Source organism: Neoarius graeffei, chromosome 24 (assembly GCF_027579695.1).
Source record: "Neoarius graeffei isolate fNeoGra1 chromosome 24, fNeoGra1.pri, whole genome shotgun sequence".
Classification (NCBI taxonomy): domain Eukaryota; kingdom Metazoa; phylum Chordata; class Actinopteri; order Siluriformes; family Ariidae; genus Neoarius; species Neoarius graeffei.
This window is the reverse complement of record NC_083592.1, coordinates 26,398,103-26,425,283: the sequence shown is the minus strand read 5'-3', so window position 1 is coordinate 26,425,283 and position 27,181 is coordinate 26,398,103. Positions and strand designations below refer to the sequence as shown.

Below are 27,181 nucleotides of genomic sequence, written 5' to 3'. Positions count from 1 at the left end.
GATTACATGTTTTGTGACCTGATGGTAAAAAAAAAAAGAAATGGTTTTAGGTGAATTTTTAAAAATAAGTTCATGTCTCCATTTCAGTACTCATAAGCGTGGAATCACTCATATATATACACACACACGTGTTAGTGTGTGTGATGCTATGCTGCTGAAAGACTTCCCTAATCTCAGCACATCACACTAAAAGTACAGTGTTCACCACATGCAACTTGTTTTTACTGTAATTATAAATTGTTTATACTTTGGCATTAACAGGTCACGTGACTATAACATGTACATAGGCTTTACCTGTATACATCATATGAACAGGTGTGTGTGTGTGTGTTGCCTACCTGCGAAAGAGATGACACCAGGACAGGATGCGCTATACTAAGAAGGCAAGCCGGCGGAGACGCTCTGGACGATGTTCTGCTGGGAAACCTTGGGTTCTGGTGTTTGTACAGATGTTACTTTAACACCCACAACCTACCTAAACGTTGTCGCAGGCCTAGTGCACCCTTAATCCTTCTGATACTGGTTCAGAAACGGTCTGAGGAACAGGACTTCTAAATCCCCCAGATTTCAACCTGCTGGATGTGATCATCACACTGCTGTGTGATGTCCTGAACGAACACGTCCGATCCATGGAGACCCCACGTTGCAGTTGACAGGACTCTGCTGCTAATATCTTGGTGCCAGATACCCCAGCACACCTTCAGAGGTCTTGTGGAGTCCGTGCCTCGATGGGTCAGAGCTGTTTTCACAGCACAAGGAGGATGTACACGCTATGTAGCTGTGCTCGAAACTCAGTAACTTCCCTAAAACTCCTGCTTCTCTCGCAAATCCTTTGAAATGTTTTTATTGTTTTAAATTTAGACAGTGTTTGGTTTGGTTTTGGTCGATGAATGGACCCTTTCCTGTATTGAAAGGCAAAACCTCTTTTCTTTAACCGAATCTTTACCAACATGTCGATTCTGATGAATATATTTAAACCTCTGGGTATTTCTACATGTTCTGTTATAGCCAGTAAAAGCGAGTGTAATCTTTACAGACACACGAACACACAGACTGTCAAAATTATTGACATTATTGATTCAGACTGGACTGAAATCCAACCTTTTAAGATACACCTTTTAATAAGTACATTTCTGCAACTCAGCATTGTAAAACTAACTCTGTCCTCAGGCTGCTGTACATAGCATAACAATAAAACGAGTTTTTACATTAATCATTAATGCCTCATGACTGCATATCTGATTTCAGGCAGACTTGAAGGAATGAATTTATAAAACTGCTTTTTTTTTTTTTTTTCCACTTTTCGTTGTTGTCTGTTTGCAGGCTACACCACTGTGAGCTGCCTGAAGCGGATGGTCCATGCTCGTCAAAGCTGATTTGGTTGTATTTTATTTGGTGTGGATAACTATGGCCCAGCTCTTGGCACAAGATGAAAAGGAAAATGCTGCACTAAAAGGTAAATAGTGAACAGGCTATGTGAAGAGAGAAACTAAGTATAGACACTATTCTAGGGAAACAAAAAGTCACCTAAAGGTTTCATTCAGTGCCCTCCACAATTATTGCCTCGCCTTGTAAAGATTAATAAAAAGGGTTAGAAAAAAAATCCACCTTTTGGTGAAGGAGCTTCATCTCACATTGATTAAAGTGAGAAAAATCCAACCTTTAATTGAAATTTATTCAGAGAAAAATATCAATCAACACACGTGCCACTATTATTGTCACCTCTCCATGTAATACTTTGTACACCCTCCCTTTACCAGTCAAACAGCACGGAGTCTCTGCTGTAACATTTTATTGGAGGTTGGGGATACAGAGCAGGGAATCTGAGCCCGTTCCTCTTTACACACCCTCTCCAGATCATCCAGGGTCCTCGACCCTCTCCTGTGCTCTCTCCTCTTCAGCTCACCCCACAGGTTTTCACTGGAGTTCAGGTCAGGGGACTGAGATGGCCACGGAAGAATCTTGATTCTGTGCTCAGTGAACCGTTTTAGTGTTGATTTGGACATCGGATCATTGTCCTGCTGGAAGATCCAGTGACGACCCAGTTTTAGTTTCCCGACAGAAGCAGCCAGATTCTGATTGAAAATGTCCTGGGATTTCCTGGAGCCCATGACGCCGTGCACCCTAACAAGGTTTCCAGGCCTTTGGAGGAAAAACAGCAACAAAAACATCACAGCACTTCCAGCATATTTTACAGTTGGGATTGGGTTCTTTTCATTACAGCCATCCTTCTTTTAACACCAAACCCACCTTGAGTGTTTATTGCCATAAAGCTCCATTTTTGTTGCGTCAGCCCAGAGAACACGGTTCCAGTCAAAGCTGTAGCTGCGTTTCATAAACTTCAGGCTCTTATGTTTGTGGTTAACTGACAGAAAAGGCTTTTTTTTTTTCTGGCAAACCTTCCAAATAATCTGTTGGCACGGAGGTGGAGTCTGATGGTGGTTTTGGAGACTTGGACACCCCAAGGTGTCCTCCTTCTTGTGATTCACAAACAGTGATCCTTGGGGGATTTTTTTTTTCCCTCTTCTGACCTCTCTTACCCTCCTCACTGTACATGGGGGCAAAATAAACTTGGCTCCTCTTCCAGGAGAGTTTGTAACAGTTCCAGTTAGTGTCCACTTTATTATTATTATTGCCCTAACAGGAGAAATGGAAGTTTTCAGACGAGGAGCTATTTTTTTTTTTTTTTTTTATAATCGTTCCCTGACTTCTGAAGGTCAACACACTTCTCCCTCATTTAGTTTGTGTTTCTCTTATCTTTCCCATGCTGATGGATGACTAAGGGAATTTGGCCTCTGTGTCACCTCATATTTGTCCCCCAGTTGATCAGGAAGTCATGGATTACAGCTTGAAAGTTCCTCCACACTCCAGTCAACTCAAAAATACTGTACAGTTTAAACAGGAAACATGCTTCAGTTACATTGTGTTCACTGTCATTTCCAGGGGTGCCAATAATAGTATTTTTGTTGAAAATTATTTCTTGACCTGGCGACTTGTCCAGGGTGTACCCCGTCTTTCGCCCGTAGTCAGCTGGGATAGGCTCCAGCTTGCCTGCGACCCTGTAGAAGGATAAAGCGGCTAGAGATAATGAGATGAGATAATTATTTCTTGATGATGGCTTTGCTTCTCTCTGAATAAATCTTTCAATTAAAGGTTCAATATTTTTTCTTATTTTTTTCAATGTGAGATGACGCGACTTCACCAAAAGTTGGATTTTTTTTTTTCCTAACCCTTTTTACTAATCTTTACAAACTGTGCAGTAATCGTGGATGGCACTGTATGCCTTTTTTTTTTTTTTTTTAGAATACATTTCACTAATTATTATGGAAGGATTTGCTATGATTTTTGACTTGTTTTTTAATAAAAATTGATAGATTTAGATTAATTAATTGATGAGATTAAAGCCTAAACTATTACACTGTGAGTAGTTGATGCAGACATGGTGCATTTTTTTCAAGATTTGCTTTTCTGCACAGATTTGCTATCCAAGATTGATCTAGATGAGCTGATGAAGAAAGACGAACCTCCGCTCATCTTCCCCAAGACTTTGGAGGAGTTTGAATATGCTTTTAATGAGTGTAAGTGTTTATTTATACTGTGTTTAAAACGGGGAGTTGGAACAGAGACACAGGGTCGTGTAAAACCTGCATGCATCATCTCAATCAGTGAAGTCCACAATGATTTATCCGTAGCCAACAGGCACTGTTCTGCCCTTGGCTAAAATACAACACGATAGCAACAGACAAAAAAACAACAACAACAATAAACAAACTAGACCTTAGTTAATCCAAATTAATTACTGTAACTTCTTGACTTTTATGAACCTGATTGATGCAAATTGTATCCAAATTCACATCCCCCATTCTTGGTTGAATTGCTGATGAAGTTTAAACCAAAGCGAGGGAGTCCCATGAAAGAGCATGACTTGATCTTTCCAGCAATGCTCGTTACTTGTCTATTGGCCCTTTTCCACTACCCTTTTTCAGCTCACTTCAGCTCGCTTCAGCCCGACACGGCTCGCGTTTCGACTAGCAAAGAACAGCACGACTCGGCTCGGTTCAGCCCTGCTTAGCCCCTAAAACTCGCACGGTTTGAGTGGGGCTGAAGCGAGCCAAACCGAGCCGAGTGAGGCTGGGGGCGTGAGGAGACACTCCCCTGTGCACTGATTGGTGAGGAGGAGTGTCCTCACATGCCCACACACGCCCCGCGAGCACGCTGGGATCTGTAAACACCGTAAACCTGGAAGAAGAAGAATTACGAATTACGAGAATTTCTGAAGCCTTATGCGCCTCGCCTCATCTATACGCTCTTGCCAGTATCTGTCCGCGTTGTCGGTGACAACAAGCCACAGCACCAAGACCAGCAACACTAACGACTCCATGTTTATTGTTTACTATTCGGGTCGTGAGACTACTGCTTAAAAGCTCACTGATGTCACTGTTTGCGCTGCTTAACGACATCACGTGACGTCCACCCACTTTCGCTAACTCCACCCAATGTGTCCACCCACTTCCAGCCAGCACGGTTCAGCGCGGTTGTAGTCGAAATGCAACTCCAACAGCCCCGCTCAGCTCGACTCAGCCCAACTCAGCACGGCACGGCTCAGCCGCGTTTGTAGTGGAAAAGCGGCATATGTGATGAAATGTTGGTGTGAAAACATAATTTAGAATTTACGTCAGATTTAATTATAGTTACAATCTGCATCCATCTCCACACCCAGTCCTCTTGTTTGAATTACTCATGAATTCGTCACTACATAAATATGAACGATATCAGAAGAGAGAGCAGAACCGGAGCTTCGTAATGATGTTTCAATTATACAGTATTTGTACATACTGAAGTAATCACGTTATGAAAACAACTCAAACTTCTACAAAGTAATATCTGATTAAGTTATGAAGTCTTTCTCACTTTACAACATACCACTTATGAAAATAAACAGCAGAGCTTACCCTTTTTGTTGATCCTAGTTGTTTCTCTGTGTGCCAATGTGTTCTCGAGTAATCCGGTTTTGAAATCGCAGCAAATAAAACAATGACCTTTTATCTGTTAAGCATGAAGCAAACATTTTTGCAAATTTCGAAGGTACAGTTTGCTTCCATCGTAGATCTGATATTGCTGATGATTGTCTGGGGATTTGAGACAATCTTCCAAACACAATTATGAAAAGAGATCTTAACTGCCAGCATTTTATAGTGAGATGCATGTAAAAATATAATTTCATAAGATGTGACTTTTTTTTTTCTTGTTCCTCCCCCTTTGATATGAAGGTGAATATAAAAGGTGTACAAGTATTATCATATCATATTAAATTATGAAATTTCTGGATACCCTTGACTGTTCTTAAAGATGCAGCATGTATGGCTAGTCCTTATAATGATTAAAGTAGATACACAGAGCCTTTATTTTTAAATAAATTTCTGAGTGTATCTCCACCCTTGACTCCTGTATGCTGCATAAATGGGAATTTAAAAAAATGTATTTTTGAGAGTTAAAATCGACCGCAAAGTTGGTATTCGAGCTGCCCTGCTGAGCCAGCCAGCCCCGAGTGCGTGACGTCGCAGCGGTCACCGGTTTTAAGGCCGAGGCCTTTTACAGCTATAGACCAAAGTCATGTCGATAAAAATTTATGGTGAGAGTAAGAAATACCGTTACCGACTTGCTCAACTAAGACTGATTTGACTTCATTGATTGTGGGTTGACTCTCATTAAAACAGGATAGGAGTTATAACTTGTGCAACATACATGTACATGCATGCATTTTCACTGATAAAACTTAACCTCCTAAGGCCCAAGCTGTTTTTTTTTACATGCATTTTTTATTTCTCTTTGCTATTTGGGCTTATTAGAACCTGATTAGAATAAAAACTAAGCATCATCTTTTGATAAGATGTACTTTTAGAGAAAAAGTATGTCCACATATGTGGATTCTTGTTCCGAATTTCCATAAAGTGCTGTCCACGCATGTGACCGCTAAGCCCTAGGAGGTTAAAAGGCGAATTAAACAATCACATTCTGAAGCAAATTAAATAACCTTATACTGGTAACTTAAACACACAATACAAGTTACATGTATTAATCTAAATGCAGGTAAACAGCGTGTTTGTTGTTTTCTATCCAAATGAGTCAGAGCTTACTCATCTGTGTTCTCGCTTCTTGAAGGCCGACCTTGTGGCCGATTTGTTTTGAAACAGTCTGACTTTCAGTTGTTCGTTCAGTTCTCCGTTCGCTCACTTCTTCCACATAAGGGTGAGATGGCAGCAATATCCAGTGAAGAAATCAGACAGCTGCTCCACTCATTCTCTATTCTCTCCATGCTGTGTACTCCGCCGTTACTGCTCGGCTCAGTCAATTACTAAAACCCCTGGATGGAATGGAACATCACCGGTTTTAGCAACAACCACGGGGAGGTCACTTCCCATCCCGTTCTGTCCCGGGTTTTACCAACAACCCTCAGCTCACACTCCTGGAGAACTGGTGCAACTGAACTTACTTTCCGTTTAAAAAATAAATAAAATAAATGCTTTCCTTTTTCTTGTAGTTTTCTTTAATTGTTGGTACTGCACCCTCTTTCAATACAGGCTTATAGCCAACGCTCCTCAACAGATCAGAGGTTTCGTATGAGTCTTCAGTAAAATGTGCAGAGCAGAGGAGAGACCACTTTGTAGGCACCCAATGTGCCCGTGAACTTCTCGCAAAACGTGTCCAAATCTTTGCAGTTTGAACATTCTTGGGCCATGAATGCAATGTAAATCCACCTTCTGTCGTGTTTCTGCACTGACCAGCAACACATCTATGCGGCATGGTGATAAATTAGCTCAAAATGGAGGCTCGGAGTTGCAGTCAGCTCTGTGTTTTAGTGTAGCGGAAATGGCGATGAGACCGATAGACTTCCTGCTGTGACATTACGGACGGCAAGGTCATTCACTCAGACCGCTGCCTATATGAATCACTTTAATGGTAAAAATTACTATATTAGATTTATTGTTAACACTTAAAACTATTCCTGTGCCATTCTTGAGGTCTCAAGGCATTTATAAATGAAAGTGAGGCCATGGCTCTGCATATATGCTTTAAGATAAAAGCTTAAAAGTAGTGAAATTACCCAAAAGATAGCCGAGGGTTCATAAAGTTAAATTCCCAGGACCTGCAGTACAACACTAAATCAGAAAAAGTTGGGATAGTATGGAAAATGCAAATAAAAAAAGAAAGCAGTGATTTTCTAAATTTACTTTTGACTTGTATTCCATGACTGACAAAATGAACCCGAGATATTTCATGTTTTGTCTCGTCAACCTCATTTCATTTGTTAATATACGAGTGCATGTCAAACAATTAGAATATCGTGAAAAAGTTCCATATTTTTCATCAGTTATTTAAGAAAGTGAAAATTTTCACTGTATTCTAGACTCATCTCATTATCTGTAGCCGCTTTATCCTGTTCTACAGGGTCGCAGGCAAGCTGGAGCCTATCCCAGCTGACTACGGGCGAAAGGCGGGGTACACCCTGGACAAGTCGCCAGGTCATCACAAGGCTGACACATAGACACAGACAACCATTCACACTCACATTCACACCTACGGTCAATTTAGAGTCACCAGTTAACCTAACCTGCATGTCTTTGGACTGTGGGGGAAACCGGAGCACCCGGAGGAAACCCACGCGGACACGGGGAGAACATGCAAACTCCGCACAGAAAGGCCCTCGCCGGCCACGGGGCTCGAACCCGGACCTTCTTGCTGTGAGGCGACAGCGCTAACCACTACACCACCGTGCCGCCATATTCTAGACTCATTATACATAAACTAAAATGTTTTAAGCATTTTTCTATTTTAATTTTGATAATTATGGCCTGCAGTGCAAAAAAAAAAAAAATCTAAATATTAGAATATTTAATTTCAAGTTTGAGTTAATTAATTAAAGGGGTACTTCATAAAATGGTTTCATTTATAGAGCACCTTTCACAATCCCAAGCTCACTTTACACAGGGGAAGGAGGGGGAGCGGAAACAGTATAAACTATATATGATGTAATATACAGTGCACAAGTAACCTATTTGAGGTCCGTCTCCGGTGAACACGTTTCTGGATAATGCCAGAAACCTAAACCCGATGAGCCTTAATATCATCAATAGAGCTGTACAAAAACACACAGTCGATAGGCATGGTGGTTATATGGCACTTTGTAATGCCACTTTCATCTATTTCATTAATTGTGCACAAACATAAATAACGAGTTACATTTTTCAGTCTGGTAATTAAGCAGCACTTCACCCGCACTGTGCTGTTCTAGGCCAAAGCATGTTTAATGAATTTTATAGTGAAGGACTCTTTTTCGGTTTTATGTGGGTTTGATGGACTGGCTATCATTGTTCCTATAGGAACAACTCCGATGGGGATGTTTATGGAGGATGCTCTACATAGTCAAAGAAGAATCATAATAACGAACAAGTTTAGAAAAGGTGTTTTCATATTGAAAAGCGTATAAGCATCTGTGAGGATAAGCTTATTTTTTTGGAAGGAGTCTCCAGTGTCAGTGCTTTACCTCTTATGCCGCTTTTCCACTACAAACGCGGCTGTGCCGTGCTGAGTCGAGCTGAGTGAGGCTGTTGGAGTTGCATTTCGACTACAACCGCGCTGAACCGTGCTGGCTGGAAGTGGGTGGACACATTGGGTGGAGTTAGTGAAAGTGGGTGGACGTCATGTGATGTCGTTAAGCAGCGCAAACAGTGACATCAGTGACAGTGGCGGAACAAGTCAGAGCCGGGCCGGGGGCGGGGCAAATGACCGGGCCCTTTATTAAAGCTTATCATAACATCATTTTAGGCTACAAAATGTCCGCAACTGCGGTGTTTACCAATTTCAACACTACCGGGTGCAACTATGTTATTTAGTACATCAAGTCCTTCAAACGAACATGTAACTCAGAAACAAAAAACATTAGGATACTGTACATGGCTCATAATAAAACATGAATAGCCTATACTGCGCACATTATTTGAAGGGCATACGAATGAGCGCTCAGAGTGGTGGCAGGAAGAGTCAGAAATAAAAGGAGGGCGGTGCAAACCTCACTGAATGCACTGTGTTTACCAATTTCAACACTCCGGGGTGCAACTATGTTATTTTGTACATTAAGTCCTTCAAACGAACATGTAACTCAGAAACAAAAAAACATTAGGCGACATACTGTACATGGCTCATAATAAAACATCAATAGCCTACTGCGCGCATTATTTGAAGGGCATACGACGAGCCTTGCGCTCCGCGAACTCGTCCACGATGCTCTGTATGTCACTGATTCAGTGAGCTTTTAAGCGGTAGTCTCACGACCCGGATAGTAAACAATAAACATGGAGGACATGGAGTCGTTAGTGTTGCTGGTCTTGGTGCTGTGGCTTGTTGTCACCGACAACGCCAACAGATACTGGCAAGAGTGTATAGATGAGGCGAGGCGCATAAGGCTTCAGAAATTCTCGTAATTCATAATTATTCTTCTTCCGGGTTTGCGGTGTTTACAGATCCCAGCGCGCTCGCGGGGCGTGTGTGGGCATGTGAGGACACGCCTCCTCACCAATCAGTGCACAGGGGAGTGTCTGCTCACGCCCCCAGCCTCACTCGGCACGGCTTGGCTCGCTTCAGCCCCACTCCAAAACGGTGCGAGTTTTAGGGGCTAAGCAGGGCTGAAACGAGCTGAGTCGTGCTGGTTTTTGGTAGTCGAAACGCGAGCCATGTCGGGCTGAAGTGAGCTGAAGCGAGCTGAAGTGAGCTGAAAAAGGGTAGTGGAAAAGGGCCATTAGTGTTAGAAAGCACATCGAAAACTAAGTTTTTCAACATGGGAACGTTTTGAGAGTAATAGGGCAAGAAAGGCTGGCCAGGGAACGACTGTTTATAGCCCTTATTTCATAAATGACCACAGGAACTAGCATGTCTTGGAGACATCCTTATGATCTGAGGTCACAGTCGCTCTGCTTTGGGTCAGACCACATAATACCACCACTTCATTGATTATTTAAATAATATTGGCAGGTGTTGAGTGGTATATCAGAGATATTCCATTTAGCTAGCACAATGCTGAACAAGTCGAAGAAGAGTAGCTGAATGGAATATATCTGATAGACAACCCTGATTCCAAAAAAGTTGGGACAAAGTACAAACTGTAAATAAAAACGGAATGCAATGATGAAGTTTCAAAATTCCATATTTTATTCAGAATAGAACATAGATGACATATCAAATGTTCAAACTGAGAAAATGTATCATTTAAAGAGGAAAAAATAGGTGATTTTAAATTTCATGACAACACCACATCTCAAAGTTGGGACAAGGCCACTGTGAGACATCCCCTTTTCTCTTTACAACAGTCTGTAAACGTCTGGGGACTGAGGAGACAAGTTGCTCAAGTTTAGGGATAGGAATGTTAACCCATTCTTGTCTAATGTAGGATTCTAGTTGCTCAACTGTCTTAGGTCTTTTTTGTCGTATCTTCTGTTTTATGATGCGCCAAATGTTTTCTATGGGTGAAAGATCTGGACTGCAGGCTGGCCAGTTCAGTACCCGGACCCTTCTTCTACACAGCCATGATGCTGTAATTGATGCAGTATGTGGTTTGGCATTGTCCTGTTGGAAAATGCAAGGTCTTCCCTGAAAGAGACGTCGTCTGGATGGGAGCATATGTTGCTCTAGAACCTGGATATACCTTTCAGCATTGATGGTGTCTTTCCAGATGTGTAAGCTGCCCATGCCACACGCACTAATGCAACCCCATACCATCAGAGATGCAGGCTTCTGAACTGAGCGCTGATAACAACTTGGGTCGTCCTTCTCCTCTTTAGTCCGAATGGCACGGCGTCCCTGATTTCCATAAAGGACTTCAAATTTTGATTCGTCTGACCACAGAACAGTTTTCCACTTTGCCACAGTCCATTTTAAATGAGCCTTGGCCCAGAGAAGACGTCTGCGCTTCTGGATCATGTTTAGATACGGCTTCTTCTTTGAACTATAGAGTTTTAGCTGGCAACGGCGGATGGCACGGTGAATTGTGTTCACAGATCATGTTCTCTGGAAATATTCCTGAGCCCATTTTGTGATTTCCAATACAGAAGCATGCCTGTATGTGATGCAGTGCCGTCTAAGGGCCCGAAGATCACGGGCACCCAGTATGGTTTTCCGGCCTTGACCCTTACGCACAGAGATTCTTCCAGATTCTCTGAATCTTTGGTGATATTCTGCACTGTAGATGATGATATGTTCAAACTCTTTGCAATTTTACACTGTCGAACTCCTTTCTGATATTGCTCCACTATTTGTCGGCGCAGAATTAGGGGGATTGGTGATCCTCTTCTCATCTTTACTTCCGAGAGCCGCTGCCACTCCAAGATGCTCTCTTTATACCCAGTCATGTTAATGACCTATTGCCAGTTGACCTAATTGAGTTGCAATTTGGTCCTCCAGCTGTTCCTTTTTTGTACCTTTAACTTTTCCAGCCTCTTATTGCCCCTGTCCCAACGTTTTTGAGATGTGTTGATGTCATGAAATTTCAAATGAGCCAATATTTGGCATGAAATTTCAAAATGTCTCACTTTCGACATTTGATATGTTGTCTATGTTCTATTGTGAATACAATATCAGTTTTTGAGATTTGTAAATTATTGCATTCCGTTTTTATTTACAATTTGTACTTTGTCCCAACTTTTTTGGAATCGGGGTTGTACCATGAAAACAGCCAGCCAGTATATTATTATTATTATTATTATTATGTAGGCACATTCGATGGAATAATTACAGATTTTACAAAAAGTTGAGAATGGGGGGGGGGCATGCCAATATTGAATGCTGATTCTGATCGAATGTAATTCAGTGTTTTGTCAATCCAATGTACAAAGTTCTAACAATAAAAATGGTACAAGTCCAAAAAGCCTGAACAACTTGTATACAAGCTATATCCAGGTTGATGGTTCAAGTTCAAAGTTACTTTTGGTCGGAGTTAATTGTTATATTGCAGTTGTTCAAAACAAAAGGGTTTTGTTGAGTGAAGTCCTCTTGTAAAAGTCTCTGTGACTTTTCCTCACCTCCAAGTTGAACTCTATATTTCCGCTATTGCTCTCTTTTCCAGTTTTTTGATGTCCATTGGTATGTTTTTCTCTTGTAAATATGCGTGAAGAATATCCAGTGAAGTTTTGTAGCCTTTCGGGTGCTCGGCGAGTCGGTCTCTTTTAAATCTAACGCTTTTAATGAAGCAAACCTAGTGGTCATATTTGTGAACAAGCTGTCAGTCACTCACTAGCACGGAAGTTTTACATCTCTGACGTGTCTCTTTTCCAGTTTTTGGATGTCCGTTGGTATGTTTTCCTCTTGTAAATATGCATGAAGAATATATAATGAAGTTTTGGTAGCCTTTTGGGTGTTGAGCGCGTCTTTAGTTTCAGTTTATTTATCTAGTGCTTAAACCGAGCACTGAATTAACCCCGTCTTCTCTCTCTCTCTCTCTCCCAGCCGACAATGATTGTGTGCGTGCACAGCAGGAAAGTTTTGTCATTGGATATTCGCGTGTGATGTCGTGTTGTCTTAACAACGTGCAATATTATAACAATATTGCACGCTCATTCTTCATTGGGTAGAGTGGCGTAACGCATGGAGGATAAGCGATATGATTGCATGCTATCGGTAAACCCACTATAAGGGAATAGTTTTTATTCCATGGAAAAAGTGTCCCGTATGTATAATAATTTCCTATAGCAGAACTCATGATATGATGTAGTCCCTACTTATACACTACCGCTCAAAAGTTTGGGGTCACCTAGACAATTTTGTGTTTTCCATGAAAAGTCACACTTTTATTTACCACCATAAGTTGTAAAATGAATAGAAAATCTAGTCAAGACATTTTTCTGGCCATTTTGAGCATTTACTCGACCCCACAAACTCAATCTGCTCAAAGGAAGGTCAGTTTTATAGCTTCTCTAAAGAGCTCAACTGTTTTCAGCTGTGCTAACATGATTGTACAAGGGTTTTCTAATCATCCATTAGCCTTCTGAGGCAATGAGCAAACACATTGTACCATTAGAACACTGGAGTGAGAGTTGCTGGAAATGGGCCTCTATAGAGAGCGTGCACGTGACGTCACGAGGTCACGTGATATTTGTTTATCTGCCATCTTGGGCGGCAAGGCCGCGCATAGAACTTGGACGAACCCGTTCTAATTATCAAGTGTGTGGGAGTAGATCTTTGGAGACTGGTTATATCTTGTTCAGCATTTGGTTGTACCAATAGACAGGGCCAAAAGGAGGGCCTGTCATTTTATAGATTCCCCGCAGACGAGGAGAGACGCGCAAAATGGGTGTCCGCTGCACCACCTATCACCAAGTTGTGATCAAAAAAATATAACTGGTTTTCACATGGACGTGTAATATTAATGTTCTTTATAAAATATGTATACAAATGCATAACTTGTTTATAAAGTTCTTCCTATCAGATTGTGGAAAGTACTGAAAAAGAATATGCATGTTATTTTAGGCACATAGAGGTGCAAAAACATACATATTTACAACCCTGTCATTATCTGGAACGGAGTTTAGATTTCGAACATTCTTATGATAAAACGTCCTGCATAGTCTCTTTATGATAAACGTCTTAATGCCACTTACCCGTGAGGTTATCAAGTAGACATTCTTCTTCGGAACCTTCCAGAGGTATAGTTGAGATACCCATCCCGCAACAAAATATTTATAAGCTTCCAGGCTCTTGTAAGCTTTGAGGGCTTTGCCAGTGTAACACGATTAACAAGAAAATTGTAAATGTCGTGGTAGGCCAGATCGGGCAAATCACCGGCACCGCAGCTCCGAATTTCCCTGAACAAGGATTGCGGCAAGTTGTACGGATCTGCAATCCCCAACCTGGAACACTTTTCCACGTAACGCTGCCTCACGTCACCTTCAAGATGCTGAACAAACTTGGACAAGTAATTGCGCGATGTAGATGGGGTATTTTCCGAATTTTCTTGGGGATTATTCCCTGGATCCATTGCGCTTGCGCAAGGTAAACAATCCTGATGCCGTCCAATATGGCGGAGTACACATGTGCGGGTCACGTGACTGCACATCCTCTATACACCTGTGTAGATATTGCACCAAAAACCAGACATTTGCAGCTAGAATAGTCATTTACCACATTAGCAATGTCTCATCTCATCTCATCTCATCTCATTATCTCTAGCCGCTTTATCCTTCTACAGGGTCGCAGGCAAGCTGGAGCCTATCCCAGCTGACTACGGGCGAAAGGCGGGGTACACCCTGGACAAGTCGCCAGGTCATCACAGGGCTGACACATAGACACAGACAACCATTCACACTCACATTCACACCTACGGTCAATTTAGAGTCACCAGTTAACCTAACCTGCATGTCTTTGGACTGTGGGGGAAACCGGAGCACCCGGAGGAAACCCACACGGACACGGGGAGAACATGCAAACTCCACACAGAAAGGCCCTCGCCGGCCCCGGGGCTCGAACCCAGGACCTTCTTGCTGTGAGGCAACAGCGCTAACCACTACACCACCGTGCCGCCCCATTAGCAATGTATAGAGTGTATTTCTGATTAGTTTCAAGTGATCTTCATTGAAAAGAACAGTGCTTTTCTTTCAAAAATAATGACATTTCAAAGTGACCCAAACTTTTGAACAGTAGTGTAAGCAGTTCAGTTTGTTTACATGATGAAGAAAACATTATGCGTACAAGCCTGGCAGTGTGAACAAAAAATGTTTGAGAGAATTCATCACCGTCGGTTACGAGCATACAGCTCAGTAACACACGCGCGTTCCCCCAGACAGAAATGAATCCCGTCCACCAGTACACTAGCAACTCCTTGTGTTACAATGTCAGCAGGTTGCGTGGTGTAGATGGTCAGTTGTTGGTCAGAGGTTACCTTGCTTCCAAGCGCAAACATCGAAACTCCTGCGTTCCAGACCGACTTGTGTAGAGCGCACACGGCCGAATCCGTGCGAGACTGTCTCCGTGGAAAACTGGGACACTCTGACGTGACTAGAAAACTAGTGGGATTATTAGGAACGGCAGGTGAACCACTGAAATAGGCTTCGTGAAATGTAGCTGAATTGCACCCCCAGTCAGCGTAAGAGTGGGTACACCTGACAGGAACCATCTCAAGACACTCCTGGCATCCTTTCCTGACAGGATTGGCACTGTCGATTATTAAGTCGAAGGGAGGTGGAACTAAGTAGAAATAGCAAATGTGACTTTTTTTTTTTTTTTTTTTCCTCCCCTGACTGGGGAGTTGATTAATTCTCACCAGTGGTAACTTTTACTGTGTGATGATACTTGTTTTTATTGCATACCACCTTGAATGGAAGACACCTGGGAGAAACGCTGTATTTAAAAAAAAAAAAAAGAGGCAAAAGTTTCTACTCCAGTCCTGAGAGATGAGAGGGAGTGAACGTCCTCATTGGCCATTGATGGCAGCGTCTTGGCTCTGATCGCGCTGTCTGTTTGAGAGTCTCCTGAGTCACTGGCAGCTGAATGGACAAGTTGTGCATGCCATGGGCTGTCAGTGGCTTACTCAGCCTTGCACTCAACTTGACGGCCACATTTGCATAACCTTGCTGCTCGCTCTAAAAAGCCTCCTGTCGCTGCCTTGAATACTTCATTTCAGTCACTGAAAATATACCACTGCTATTTATTTATTTCTTTACATATTTGCATCTTTAGGAGCTGTGTTAAACCTCGCGTCGCGGCTCTTTTTCCAGATCAAATGAAAGCATCGTTGCCAAGGCCTCTAGCCCTGAGTGTTAATTTGAATCGTGCTCTAATGAAGCAGCCTATGCAATACGTATGTATTTGCAATAGAGAAGTTTTTCAGCATCCTGCTGCATGATGGCTTCATCACAGTTAGCCTTCAGCTCGTTCATTACTGGAAATCCAAGGTTATGTACACCTAATTAAGCCAAAAAAATTGAGAACAGCATGCTAATTACGCAAGAAAGAAGAAAAAGTTGAGGAGGCAAATTCCTCAGAGAGTCGTTGATGTGAGGGCGATGGAGCTGAACCTCCGCCGCACACGAGCTTTCATTAGATCCCTCTCTTCCTTCTGTTAGACACTGGCCTTCCTCACATTGTGCTTCACTCCTCTGCAAATGCATAATCAATTCCTGCAAGATCCCTTTCCCTGCATGCGCCCCCGCGTTTCTTTCATTTTGCACAAAAACCCCCTCTATTAGGAATGGACACAGTTTTAGTGGCGCATGCTGATGAATGGCCTTTTAGCGCTACATGATGTTGAACAGCTAACAGCGAGGGCAAATACAGTAATACTCATCGAGTTAGCCGTGCTGGATTTATCGCCTGCTAACTGTGCAGAAGTACCAGGGTTTGAAAACGAGCTGAATAAAAATGCTTATGCAAACGTTTCTCTTTAGAAGAAAAAAAAAATTGCTGTGCAGGGGTAATTGAGAAAGTATGAGGCCCTTGGGCTGTTTGGGTTAAGCGTGTATGCTTTGAGTCTTTTAGCTTTGTGCTTTTGCAATCAGAGAGGTCACAATTAGATTTAACACTGTATTGGGCTTCATTTCATTATCCAGTCGTGTCATCATAAGGATAGATGGGACTATATCTCAAGAGCAGAGTTTTCAGAAGCATTACACCCCCCTCGCTTAGCTGGTGGAATTCTCTCATGAGCAAATATAATACTTTTTGTAGAAGTTTTCAAAGTAGTCTGCGCGTGTAATGGTTTTATTCAAAAACTTTTGTTCCAGAGAAAGTTATGCTTTTGTAGCAATATGACAGTTTGAGCTCTGAATGGAAAATTTGGACACTTTTTTAATATTCGTGAAAGTCTCGCAAGGTGTAAATACTGTACGTTCTCGTTTTCAGTGATGTCCAAGTGATGGCAACGGCACTTCATTTCGACCTAAAGAGAGAGATGCGTTAATGATAATTCAGTCCTTTAGGTGGTGTTTACATTACATTAGACCGTATCCGTCTCGTTTTCATCGCAGATGCACTGTCCGTACACGTTAAAACGCCGGGAAACGACTCCACAGGCGGAACAACTTGAATCCACCAGGGCCCACGTATTCAACCCAGTTCGTATCTGATCCGGTGCTGTGTAAACATTGAGGAACGAGGATACGCTGTGCTGAGCTCTAGCTGACGTCGTCATTGGACAACGTCACTGTGACATCCACTTTCCTGATTCGCTGGCGTTGGTCATGTGATGCAACTGCTTTGTCATTCTTAATGTTGTTCATGGTAAGATGCAAATACCACCCATTGTGTAGTTATGATGGTCTTTAGGCTTGCCATCCTTCCACTTGCAAGTGGTGAGTGACTTGCGTATGTCCGATATGCACTGGGATCTCACACACAGCGGCTCAGTCCCGAATCACTGCTCGTGCGCTTCACTCGCGCGCTCTGTGAGCTGCGCAGGGCCGGAGTGCGCACCCTCCAGAGGGCACTCGCTGTTCAGGGCGGAGTGATTTGGAGCGCAGGATGCCTGCAGAGCCGAGCCGCTGAGGAGGAATTTACACATTACACATTTACACATTTCAACTTGCGTGCCGTCTAATTAGTCATGTGATTAGCGTATCCGTGTATTGGCGTTGCTGTGTGCACGCGAATCGTTTTAAAAACGTTAATCTGATGATCTGCTGATACGGTCAAATGTAAACACCACCTTAGTCTGTCCAGCTCTCTCACCTCCTCATCTGTATGCTCTGTTCACAGTTCGGCTTCCAGTACTTCAGCTTTCACGCTAATTGCTGGGTTTCACGTGACGTCACATCCGCCTCATTAGTTATTCAGTACTTTAGCTGGTGGTCTACCAAAGCTCAGTTGACAAAGCGTTTGTACGGAGAAGGTGCATTGCTGGGATGAAAAACGCCTCATGCTTGCGTTGTTTTAGGTTGTTCGAATCGATCAAACCATGAAACTGATAAAAGTTTCTTCAGGGTTCCCCGTGAACTAATAAAAAAGGGTGAACGAACACAGGATTTCACAAAAAGACGTCGAGAAAGGTGGCTTTTGAGCCTCTCAGTGAAATCGAAGGGAGTCGAGTCGAAGCATGCTCAAGTTTGCAATGATCACTTGGTGAAAGGTTTGTATTTCCCTCTCAGCGATGGCCTTAGTGTTTTTCCAAGTACTTTTCTTGCTATGTGCTGTTATTTTACGGTACTTTTTTTGTCATGAAGCGCTAAAGTCCCCAGCTGTTTCTTTGTTTCCTCCTCACAAAGTCCATATGCATGAAGGTCGCGACAAAATTCTTCCCCAGCCATACAGTTACAATGCGCCGTGATCACGTCTCCGTCTTGTTTAACTAAGATCCAGGTCTTTAAAGGGGTTTCTGATGATCTTTGTGAATGATTTACCTGAGAGATAAGAGCCAACACAAGCGAGAATCAAGCGAACTGTTGTTTGTTTACACTTCAACTTGCAGCGCTTTGTTGTAAAGACGTGAACGAAAAGCTTAAAAAAAACAAACATACTTACACGGGCAGAAACAATAAAGGATTCATTGGGCAGCGACTTGATAGCGAGGTCCTTTACCCAGCCACATACAAAAAAGTCATAAGCCTCCATACTCTTCCACGCTTTCATCTGTTTTGCAGTGTAGAAGGACGTCTGCAACACCAGATAGTTCGAGATGTCGGGGAACTCGACTGAAGGGTCGTTTTCGAGATTGTATGACAAATCCTTCTTTCCCAGACTGTAGGGGTCGATTCCATTGCACATAGCAATCTTCTGAGTAGATCTAAAGCCAGCAGTGGCTTCTAGATTACGAGCGTACTCTGATGAGTTATCGCTAGTTGTTTGCACTACGGCAGCCGTTTAGACCACCAGCTATTTCATTTCCGGTAAAACCGCTAAGAAAAGTCACGTGACTGAAATCCAGCAACATCAACACCGACACCATCGTGCTTGTCATTTTCAGAGATCGCTAACTAGCCGAGCCATGTAGCTCGAGCGACAGTGTCGTAAAACTACATCGCGTTCTGGACTGTTTGCCGTCTTCACTACTTCTACGCTGGATTTCTTATTTATGACATTTCTGGAAAAGGGTGATTGATGAAAGGTGGTCTTGTTGTTTTGGAGCCGACTGTAAACGTCTTACTCCATGATTGAGGTTATCGAAATGTGTTCCTTCTAGTAAAAGATCATTGTAACAGCGCTAGCTATGTCCTCCTGTGACATCAGCGTGACAGAAAACTGCTAATGGAAATAAAGCTCCAGCCAACACGTCAGCACCAGAATCACGAAACTCATTTCAAAATCTTTTCAGAATGTTTATTAAACGTGTCCAATATTGATAGATGCAGTGTTATCAGTGCAGAAGTGCTGTGTGCATCCCACTCTTATACTCTTCCTCACCCTGCTCCAGCTCCTTCATGTAAACAGTGATTGGTTGTTGGTTAGAGTGCGCTTGTTTACCTCTAAATCCCCTCGCCAGCTGTTTAGCTGCTCCAGCGCTTGGCTGTACAGTCCGGCCTTGGCGTTGCTCTGGCATTGGAGAAGGGTCAGCATGAATGAAGTTCTCTGGCCTCGGCTCAAATCATCCTGTCGAAGGCCTCACGTAGGAGGGGAACAGTTGTGGCGGTACACATGCGGGCGGGCGCACACACACACGCGCCCTTGGAGCTTTCAGGTGGGAGGGAAAGATGGGCACAGACAGAAATGGAGAGAAAGAAATGGCCGAGAGCGGCCCTGCCACACCAGATGTCTTGTGCAGGAGCGCCAGACGTCCCAGAAGCCCGTGCGAACGGGAAGCAGGGAAGCGTTAGCCGTCCTCGGGCCTTGTACCTGCCAGATGGGGGACGGCAGCCAAACACATTTAATTGCATGAGACGAGAGAGAGATGCACATCAAGCAGGACTGAACTGAAGCTCGCAGCTCGTTCACTGCTTCTGACTGGCAGCACACAAGACGACGACTCTCTTGGCGCCGTCCGTTTCAGTGTTTTTACCCGCTATTGGATTCTCATTGCTACCCCTTCCACTCGAAAAGAAAATCTGGTTTTATTATTTCTTTCCAAATGTCCTCTGTTGGTAATGGGTGTGTTAATGGTGTCCTGCGACATTGATGAGGTGAAGGATTGTTTGTTTGATACGAAGTTCAACAGAAATACCACATGGTGAGGCTTAGAACACGTGAGGTCATGTTGACATTAGGTCTGTCGTCACCATCGAAATGTTCATGATGATGATGATGATGGTGCTGATCAAGATATAAACCATTAGATTCCATTATCTGGTTTTCTGTGGTTGGTAGAAGAGAGCAACTGGACTTGCTTGAAGATTCTTGAAAACGTTTCGCCTCTCATCCGAAAGGCTTCCTCAGTTCTGTCTGACTAATAGGGAGTATCAAGTATTTATCCTCTCATGGATCATAATAGAATCAGAATTCTGATGGCTGCATTGTAGGTGGCTGATAAAAGATGTCTTAGACTACGTTCAGACTGCACCCTGAAACGACCCATATCCGATTTTTTTGCCCGTATGCGACCTGTATCTGATTTGTTATTGACAATCTGAACGACACAGATCCGATTTTTTTCACATGCGACCCAGGCCGCTTGGATATGTGGTCCTAATTCCGATGCATATCCGTTATTTTCACATGCGACTGCAGTCTGACCGGACAGGTCGCATTCATGCGACCTACACGTCATCAACAAGAGACAAACGTCACTATTCTGCGTTGGCTAATCCCGCCTCTTTGGTGGAAAACAACAACATTTGTACAGTTTTCAGAATTTAAATAGACTTTTTTATAGAATTGATCAAGCTAATGGTGGATTTGGTAGGGACCTGGATGTTGATCTGTTAGCCTGATTAAATAAAACAGTTTCTGTAACTGATTTATAACTTAAACCATCCTGTATTACAAGATTATAAGATTGTTCTGGAAATTTCCAGTAATTTGACACCTTCGGTCTCATTAGTCTGCTGCCCACATTAATCAGATTATTGTGCGAGTTCCGCCGCCGCCACAAAAACCACATCGCCAGGTCTCGCCTCATCTCCATGCTTTACTTGCAAACTTGAAGAGTGCGCTTTTTTTTTTTTTTTACGTATTACGTAGATGTGCTTATTACGTGTCAATTTGCGCATGCGGGACACTTTTGGGTCGTTTTCCGTTCATATTGGAGATCGCATACAAGTCTCATATAATTGGTAATGTGAACGGCCTAACAAAAAAATCGGATTTCACAACAAATCGGATATGGGTCGTTTCAGGTTGCAGTCTGAACGTAGTGCAAGGCTGCATTGTAGGTGGCTGATAAAAGATGTCATAGACCCTCACCTCTGTTCAGTGATGGTCGTTCCAGGTTGACAAAAATGAACGATCCTCTCTGGCTAAGATGTCTGCCAGTTTTCTGGAAGTCCTCTCATACTCCCGCACCAGTCGAATGGATCTCATCCAGTGCGTAGAAACATATCTGTGACGAATCTCAGTCATCCAGGTCCATAGTAATCTGTGGTTGGTAGAAGAGAGCAACTGGACTTGCCTGAAGATTCTTGAAAAACTATTTGACCTATTAGTCAGGCAGAACTGAGGAAGCCTTTCGGATGAGAAGCGAAACGTTTTCAAGAATCTTCAAGCAAGTCCAGTTGCTCTCTTCTGCCAACCACAGATTACTACGTACCTGGATGACTGAGATTCGTCACAGATAAATTATCGGGTTTTCTTGTAAGAGGGGTTTGAAACGTTACAGGGAACAGATACGGAAATGAAAGACAAACAAAAGTAAACGTTTGAGTGAAAACAACTTCTTGTATTGTTGTTTATTATTATATTTTTTAATAAGCACTTAACTGGTTCATAAAATGGTTATTTTTCTGGTCCCAGTGTCATTTTCTAGAAAGTATCGCCTCAATCCATACATTTTCTGCACATCTGGTTGGGAAATTATGCCGTTCGGTATCTGCCATAGCCTGGTTTGTGAAGCTGCAGCGATGGCAGGGAAATCTGTACAGAAAATATTTGTTCCAAGCAACGGATCACAAAAAGCAAAGTAGAAAGCTGTTTTAAAATGGTTAAATAAGCACACATTTTCATGGTGAAATGCAGTGTTTGGTTTTATTTGTATTTATTCGAGGTGTCCTATGAAGAGAGCAGGATATCATGGGTGACGTACGTTTAATTCCGACCAGTTTCCAGATAAACAGAGGGACGTGGAACGCTGGCGTGGGAAAAGCAAAAACATCATTTCTGCTCAGAACAAACTGTCATCAAGCAGGACACGATATAATCAAGCAGCTGCAAAATTGTAATTATTGGAAACCGCCGTGGTATAACGGGGACTAAAACACTTGGGGATGTTCCGTTAGCAGAACACCAGCTCCGCTGATTGATTATTTTCCTAGAACAGCATGCGCCGTCATGTTTTATTCCTTGATCATTTAATAAAAACAGAAGACGCATCACAAAGATTGGCATGAAACAGGTGAGACCTTAACGTGTGTTCCTGTCTCGTGCAGATGGCCAGCTACGACACACAAAAACCGGAGAGCCGTTCGTCTTCAACTGCAAGGAGGATATGCACAGGTGGAACCAAAAAAGATACGAGGCGCTGGGAGAGGTAATTTCCCCTTCACTCTGTTTCATATAATCCCGTGTTTTGTGACCGTGCTCGTTTCGTAATTTGTTTCCCAGTTTATTCATGTAACATACTTGCATGTTGAGGGTTCTTATCTTTTTTTTTTTTTTTAAAAAGATGTGGTTGTTAAAAATAAGGGAATGTGCTGCGACTTTCACCGTGTTATTAGATGGGGGGAAAAAGGATTTTTGGAAGTGTATACTATTAGTGGGGAACTTTGATGATGGTTTTGATGCATCTCTGTTTCCCAGGTTTAATAACTTTGTAATTGGATTCCCTGCAGTAATTGGAAGCGCTCTCTGGAACACTGCAGATCTCTTTCTACACACACACGCACAATAGAATGACTAATAAACTCACACTTTACCCTTTTCTAGCTCCTTCTCCTCTCTTTCTGGTGCACTCTCTTCCTCTCTCTTTTCATCTCTCACTTTCTATTAACTCCTTTGCTTGTTGCTGACTTCCCTAAACACAGTACTTCACTGGGGTGTGTGTGTGTGGGGGGGGGGGAGCAGCCCTACGTGCCACTTAGTGTATATAATGCCCCAAACCACACTTTTTCCTTGTACAAAGCAACAATCGTGATACTGATTGACCATATGTTTTCGAACCATAGCTGATCCAAAAGGCTATAAATTAATGGAAAATCAATAAGATCAGCCAATTTTTCATGGAATCTGCCGAGACTGAACCAAAAGATCCCAAAGAGGTGCGTGACGTCACGTCTAACAATTCAGGCATCAATTTCATTCCCGTGTGCAGCAGTGGTTAGACCAGTCACGATACAGAACCACGTTTTGGAGAGAATTCTGATAGTGATTGGGATCCTTATATGTCGGATGAAGCAGCAGATGATTATCAGTGATGTTCCGGAGTAAATGGGTCTCTTTTCGAGCCCCCAAGACCAGAAATAGATGCTAGTTCACGACCGTCCCGTTCACCGCCGAGAGTGCACCACCAGCCAGAGGGAACTGGAAACGCAGATCGGTTTGTGGATTTTTATTCTAAGCTGGCCGCTGCAAAATACAGGGAAAATATTTACATGTACCTCAATAAATACAGGAATATAATCTTACTTATTCAGTGTCATTATTGAAAGAAAATATGATGTGGGAGATAATACGGGAATCGACGAACTGTCCAAATGTCAGATCAAATGTCATTTATTAAATCAGTGTTTTTTTTTTTGGGCTCCAGTAATTCCCATGTGGTCGTTCTGGTGGTGAACACTTGATGAATCAGATTTATTATTAGTAGGTGAGATGAAATCTGCCCGCTTCGTTTGCACAAACCTCACCCACTGTCGCTTTAGATTAGTGTCATTTCTCGGAAATTCGTGAACCGAATGTCCCACTGTACACGGATTTGAGCATCCAAACACAACGCAGCACTTTCACATCGTTATTTTTGTAAGATTCCAACAACAATATCCAATTTCAGCGAGTGAACAAGCACGGAGTCAGATGAACGGAAATGACCCAGATAACCGGGGTTCCACACGCGATGTCATGCGAAATTAGCCCTGAGGCAAGGCTGACTTTTTTTTTTCTGGGATCGAGAAGCTGCGATTTATCAATAGTTTTGTGCTTGATAATAAAATGACAAATAATATTATGTTCCCCCTGCTTTATTAATTCAGTTTGGTTGTTACGAATGCTATCTCTTCATTTTAAGGCATTACACTTTAGACTCCAGCTTCTCATTGTGTGTCAGTGAGTGAGTGCCAGTGTTTTTGGGCTCTGCTTTACAATCATCTCTGCGTATACTTTAACTCTTAAACAGTCCTGCCTTCCACATGCCACGCTCATATACGGAGACTATGGAACTGGGTTTCTGAACTGTATGACTATTGCCCCTTTTCCACCAAAGCAGTTCCAGGGCTGGTTCGGGGCCAGTGCTTAGTTTGGAACCGGGTTTTCTGTTTCCACTGACAAAGAACTGGCTCTGGGGCCAGAAAAACCGGTTCCAGGCTAGCACCAACTCTCTGCTGGGCCAGAGGAAAGAACCACTTACGTCAGCGGGGGGCGGAGTTGTTAAGACCAACAACAATAACAAGACCGCGAAAGATCGCCATTTTTAAGCGACGAGAAGCAGCAGCTGTACAAACGTGAAATCATTTATTATTGTTGCTGCTGCTGCTTCTTCTGTGTTGTCTTTGCTTTGATATTCGCGCCAAGGTTTATGCAAATATAGCGACGTAACTGACGTATACAGCGACGTAACTGACGTGGCTCCCCTTATCACCGTGAGCTATGGAAAAGCAAACTGGTTCTCAGCTGGCTCGCAAGTTGAACGAGTTGTGAACCAGCACCAGCACTGGCCCTGAACCAGCCCTGGAACTGATTTGGTGGAAAAGGGGTACAGTGGGGCAAAAAAGTATTTAGTCAGTCACCAATTGTGCAAGTTCTCCCACTTAAAAAGATGAGAGGCCTGTAATTTTCATCATAGGTACACTTCAACTATGAGAGACAAAATGAGAAAAAAAATCCAGAAAATCGCGTTGTCTGATTTTTAAAGAATTTATTTGCAAATTATGGTGGAAAATAAATAAGTATTTGGTCAATAACAAAAGTTCATCTCAATACTTTGTTATATACCCTTTGTTGGCGATGACAGAGGTCAAACGTTTTCTGCAAGTCTTCACAAGGTTTTCACACACTGTTGCTGGTATTTTGGCCCATTCCTCCATGCAGATCTCCTCTAGAGCAGTGATGTTTTGGGGCTGTCGCTGGGCAACACGGACTTTCAACTCCCTCCAAAGATTTTCTATGGGGTTGAGATCTGGAGACTGGCTAGGCCACTCCAGGACCTTGAAATGCTTCTTACAAAGCCACTCCTTCGTTGCCCGGGCGGTGTGTTTGGGATCATTGTCATGCTGAAAGACCCAGCCACGTTTCATCTTCAATGCCCTTGCTGATGGAAGGAGGTTTTCACTCAAAATCTCACGATACATGGCCCCATTCATTCTTTCCTTTACACGGATCAGTCGTCCAGGTCCCTTTGCAGAAAAACAGTCCCAAAGCATGATGTTTCCACCCCCATGCTTCACAGTAGGTATGGTGTTCTTTGGTTGTAACTCAGCATTCTTTCTCTTCCAAACACGACAAGTTGAGTTTTTACCAAAAAGTTCTATTTTGGTTTCATCTGACCATATGACATTCTCCCAATCCTCTTCTGGATCATCCAAATGCTCTCTAGCAAACTTCAGACGGGCCTGGACATGTACTGGCTTAAGCAGGGGGACACGTCTGGCACTGCAGGATTTGAGTCCCTGGCAGCGTAGTGTGTTACTGATGGTAGCCTTTGTTACTTTGGTCCCAGCTCCCTGCAGGTCATTCACTAGGTCCCCCCGTGTGGTTCTGGGATTTTTGCTCACCGTTCTTGTGATCATTTTGACCCCACGGGGTGAGATCTTGCGTGGAGCCCCAGATGGAGGGAGATTATCAGTGGTCTTGTATGTCTTCCATTTTCTAATAATTGCTCCCACAGTTGATTTCTTCACACCAAGCTGCTTACCTATTGCAGATTCAGTCTTCCCAGCCTGGTGCAGGTCTACAATTTTGTTTCTGGTGTCCTTTGACAGCTCTTTGGTCTTGGCCATAGTGGAGTTTGGAGTGTGACTGTTTGAGGTTGTGGACAGGTGTCTTTTATACTGATAATGAGTTCAAACAGGTGCCATTAATACAGGTAACGAGTGGCGGACAGAGGAGCCTCTTAAAGAAGAAGTTACAGGTCTGTGAGAGCCAGAAATCTTGCTTGTTTGTAGGTGACCAAATACTTATTTTACCGAGGAATTTACCAATTAATTCATTAAAAATCCTACAATGTGATTTCCTGGATTCTTTCCCCCCATTCTGTCTCTCATAGTTGAAGTGTACCTATGATGAAAATTACAGGCCTCTCTCATCTTTTTAAGTGGGAGAACTTGCACAATTGGTGGCTGACTAAATACTTTTTTTGCCCCACTGTATATGAAAATCAAGTGTATGTCGTCTTCATTTTTACACAGGTAGGTGTGTGTGTGTGTGTGTGATGTAAGAGTGAGTTCAGGTTCAAAGCCAATTCAGACAAAACGTGTTTATGGAGTTTTTTTTTTTTTAGTCATTAACGCTTTAATTGTGAAGCCTGAAGTTGCAATGTTTGTTCATTTGACACTCACGAGAGCAACATATCCTAATAAGGAATAAAAGCAGACAAATAAAAGGGCGTTATAGGAAAATAATCAATGACCGGGTGGTGTGATCGGGCACAACATGAAGTGGATCCGTTTCCTATAACAGTGTGTGCTGATTCTTTTATTCCTCTTATAAGTTCTCTTTATTGATAAACTTTTTTTTTTAAACATTTATAGTTACATGCTGCTGAATGTTAAGTTGGTTCCATAATAGCAGCTACTATAGAAACCGTTGTTCCTTCACCAGTCTTTCATTTTCTGTCTTGAAGTTAATGAATGGAGCTTGTCATGTTATTGAAAAACTGTAAAACACAAACTGCTCGGTCTTGAAGACTTCCCAAGAGTGGCGTGGACAGTTTACTGACATGAACTAAATGTCTGCTTGCAGAATGCTTTACCACATT

The 27,181-nt window shown here is 42.7% G+C and overlaps 1 protein-coding gene across 1 annotated transcript in view; it reads left to right on the top strand.

The window, feature by feature from the left end:
- arb2a (ARB2 cotranscriptional regulator A) overlaps positions 1 to 27,181 on the top strand; it is a 310,752-nt gene that overhangs the window by 1,156 nt on the left and 282,415 nt on the right. The window contains exons 2-4 of the mRNA XM_060906938.1: positions 1,324 to 1,456; positions 3,477 to 3,578; positions 22,485 to 22,585. Of these exons, the coding sequence (XP_060762921.1) occupies positions 1,360 to 1,456; positions 3,477 to 3,578; positions 22,485 to 22,585 (300 nt within the window). The 5' untranslated portion in view covers positions 1,324 to 1,359. The remainder of the gene's footprint in view (positions 1 to 1,323; positions 1,457 to 3,476; positions 3,579 to 22,484; positions 22,586 to 27,181) is intronic.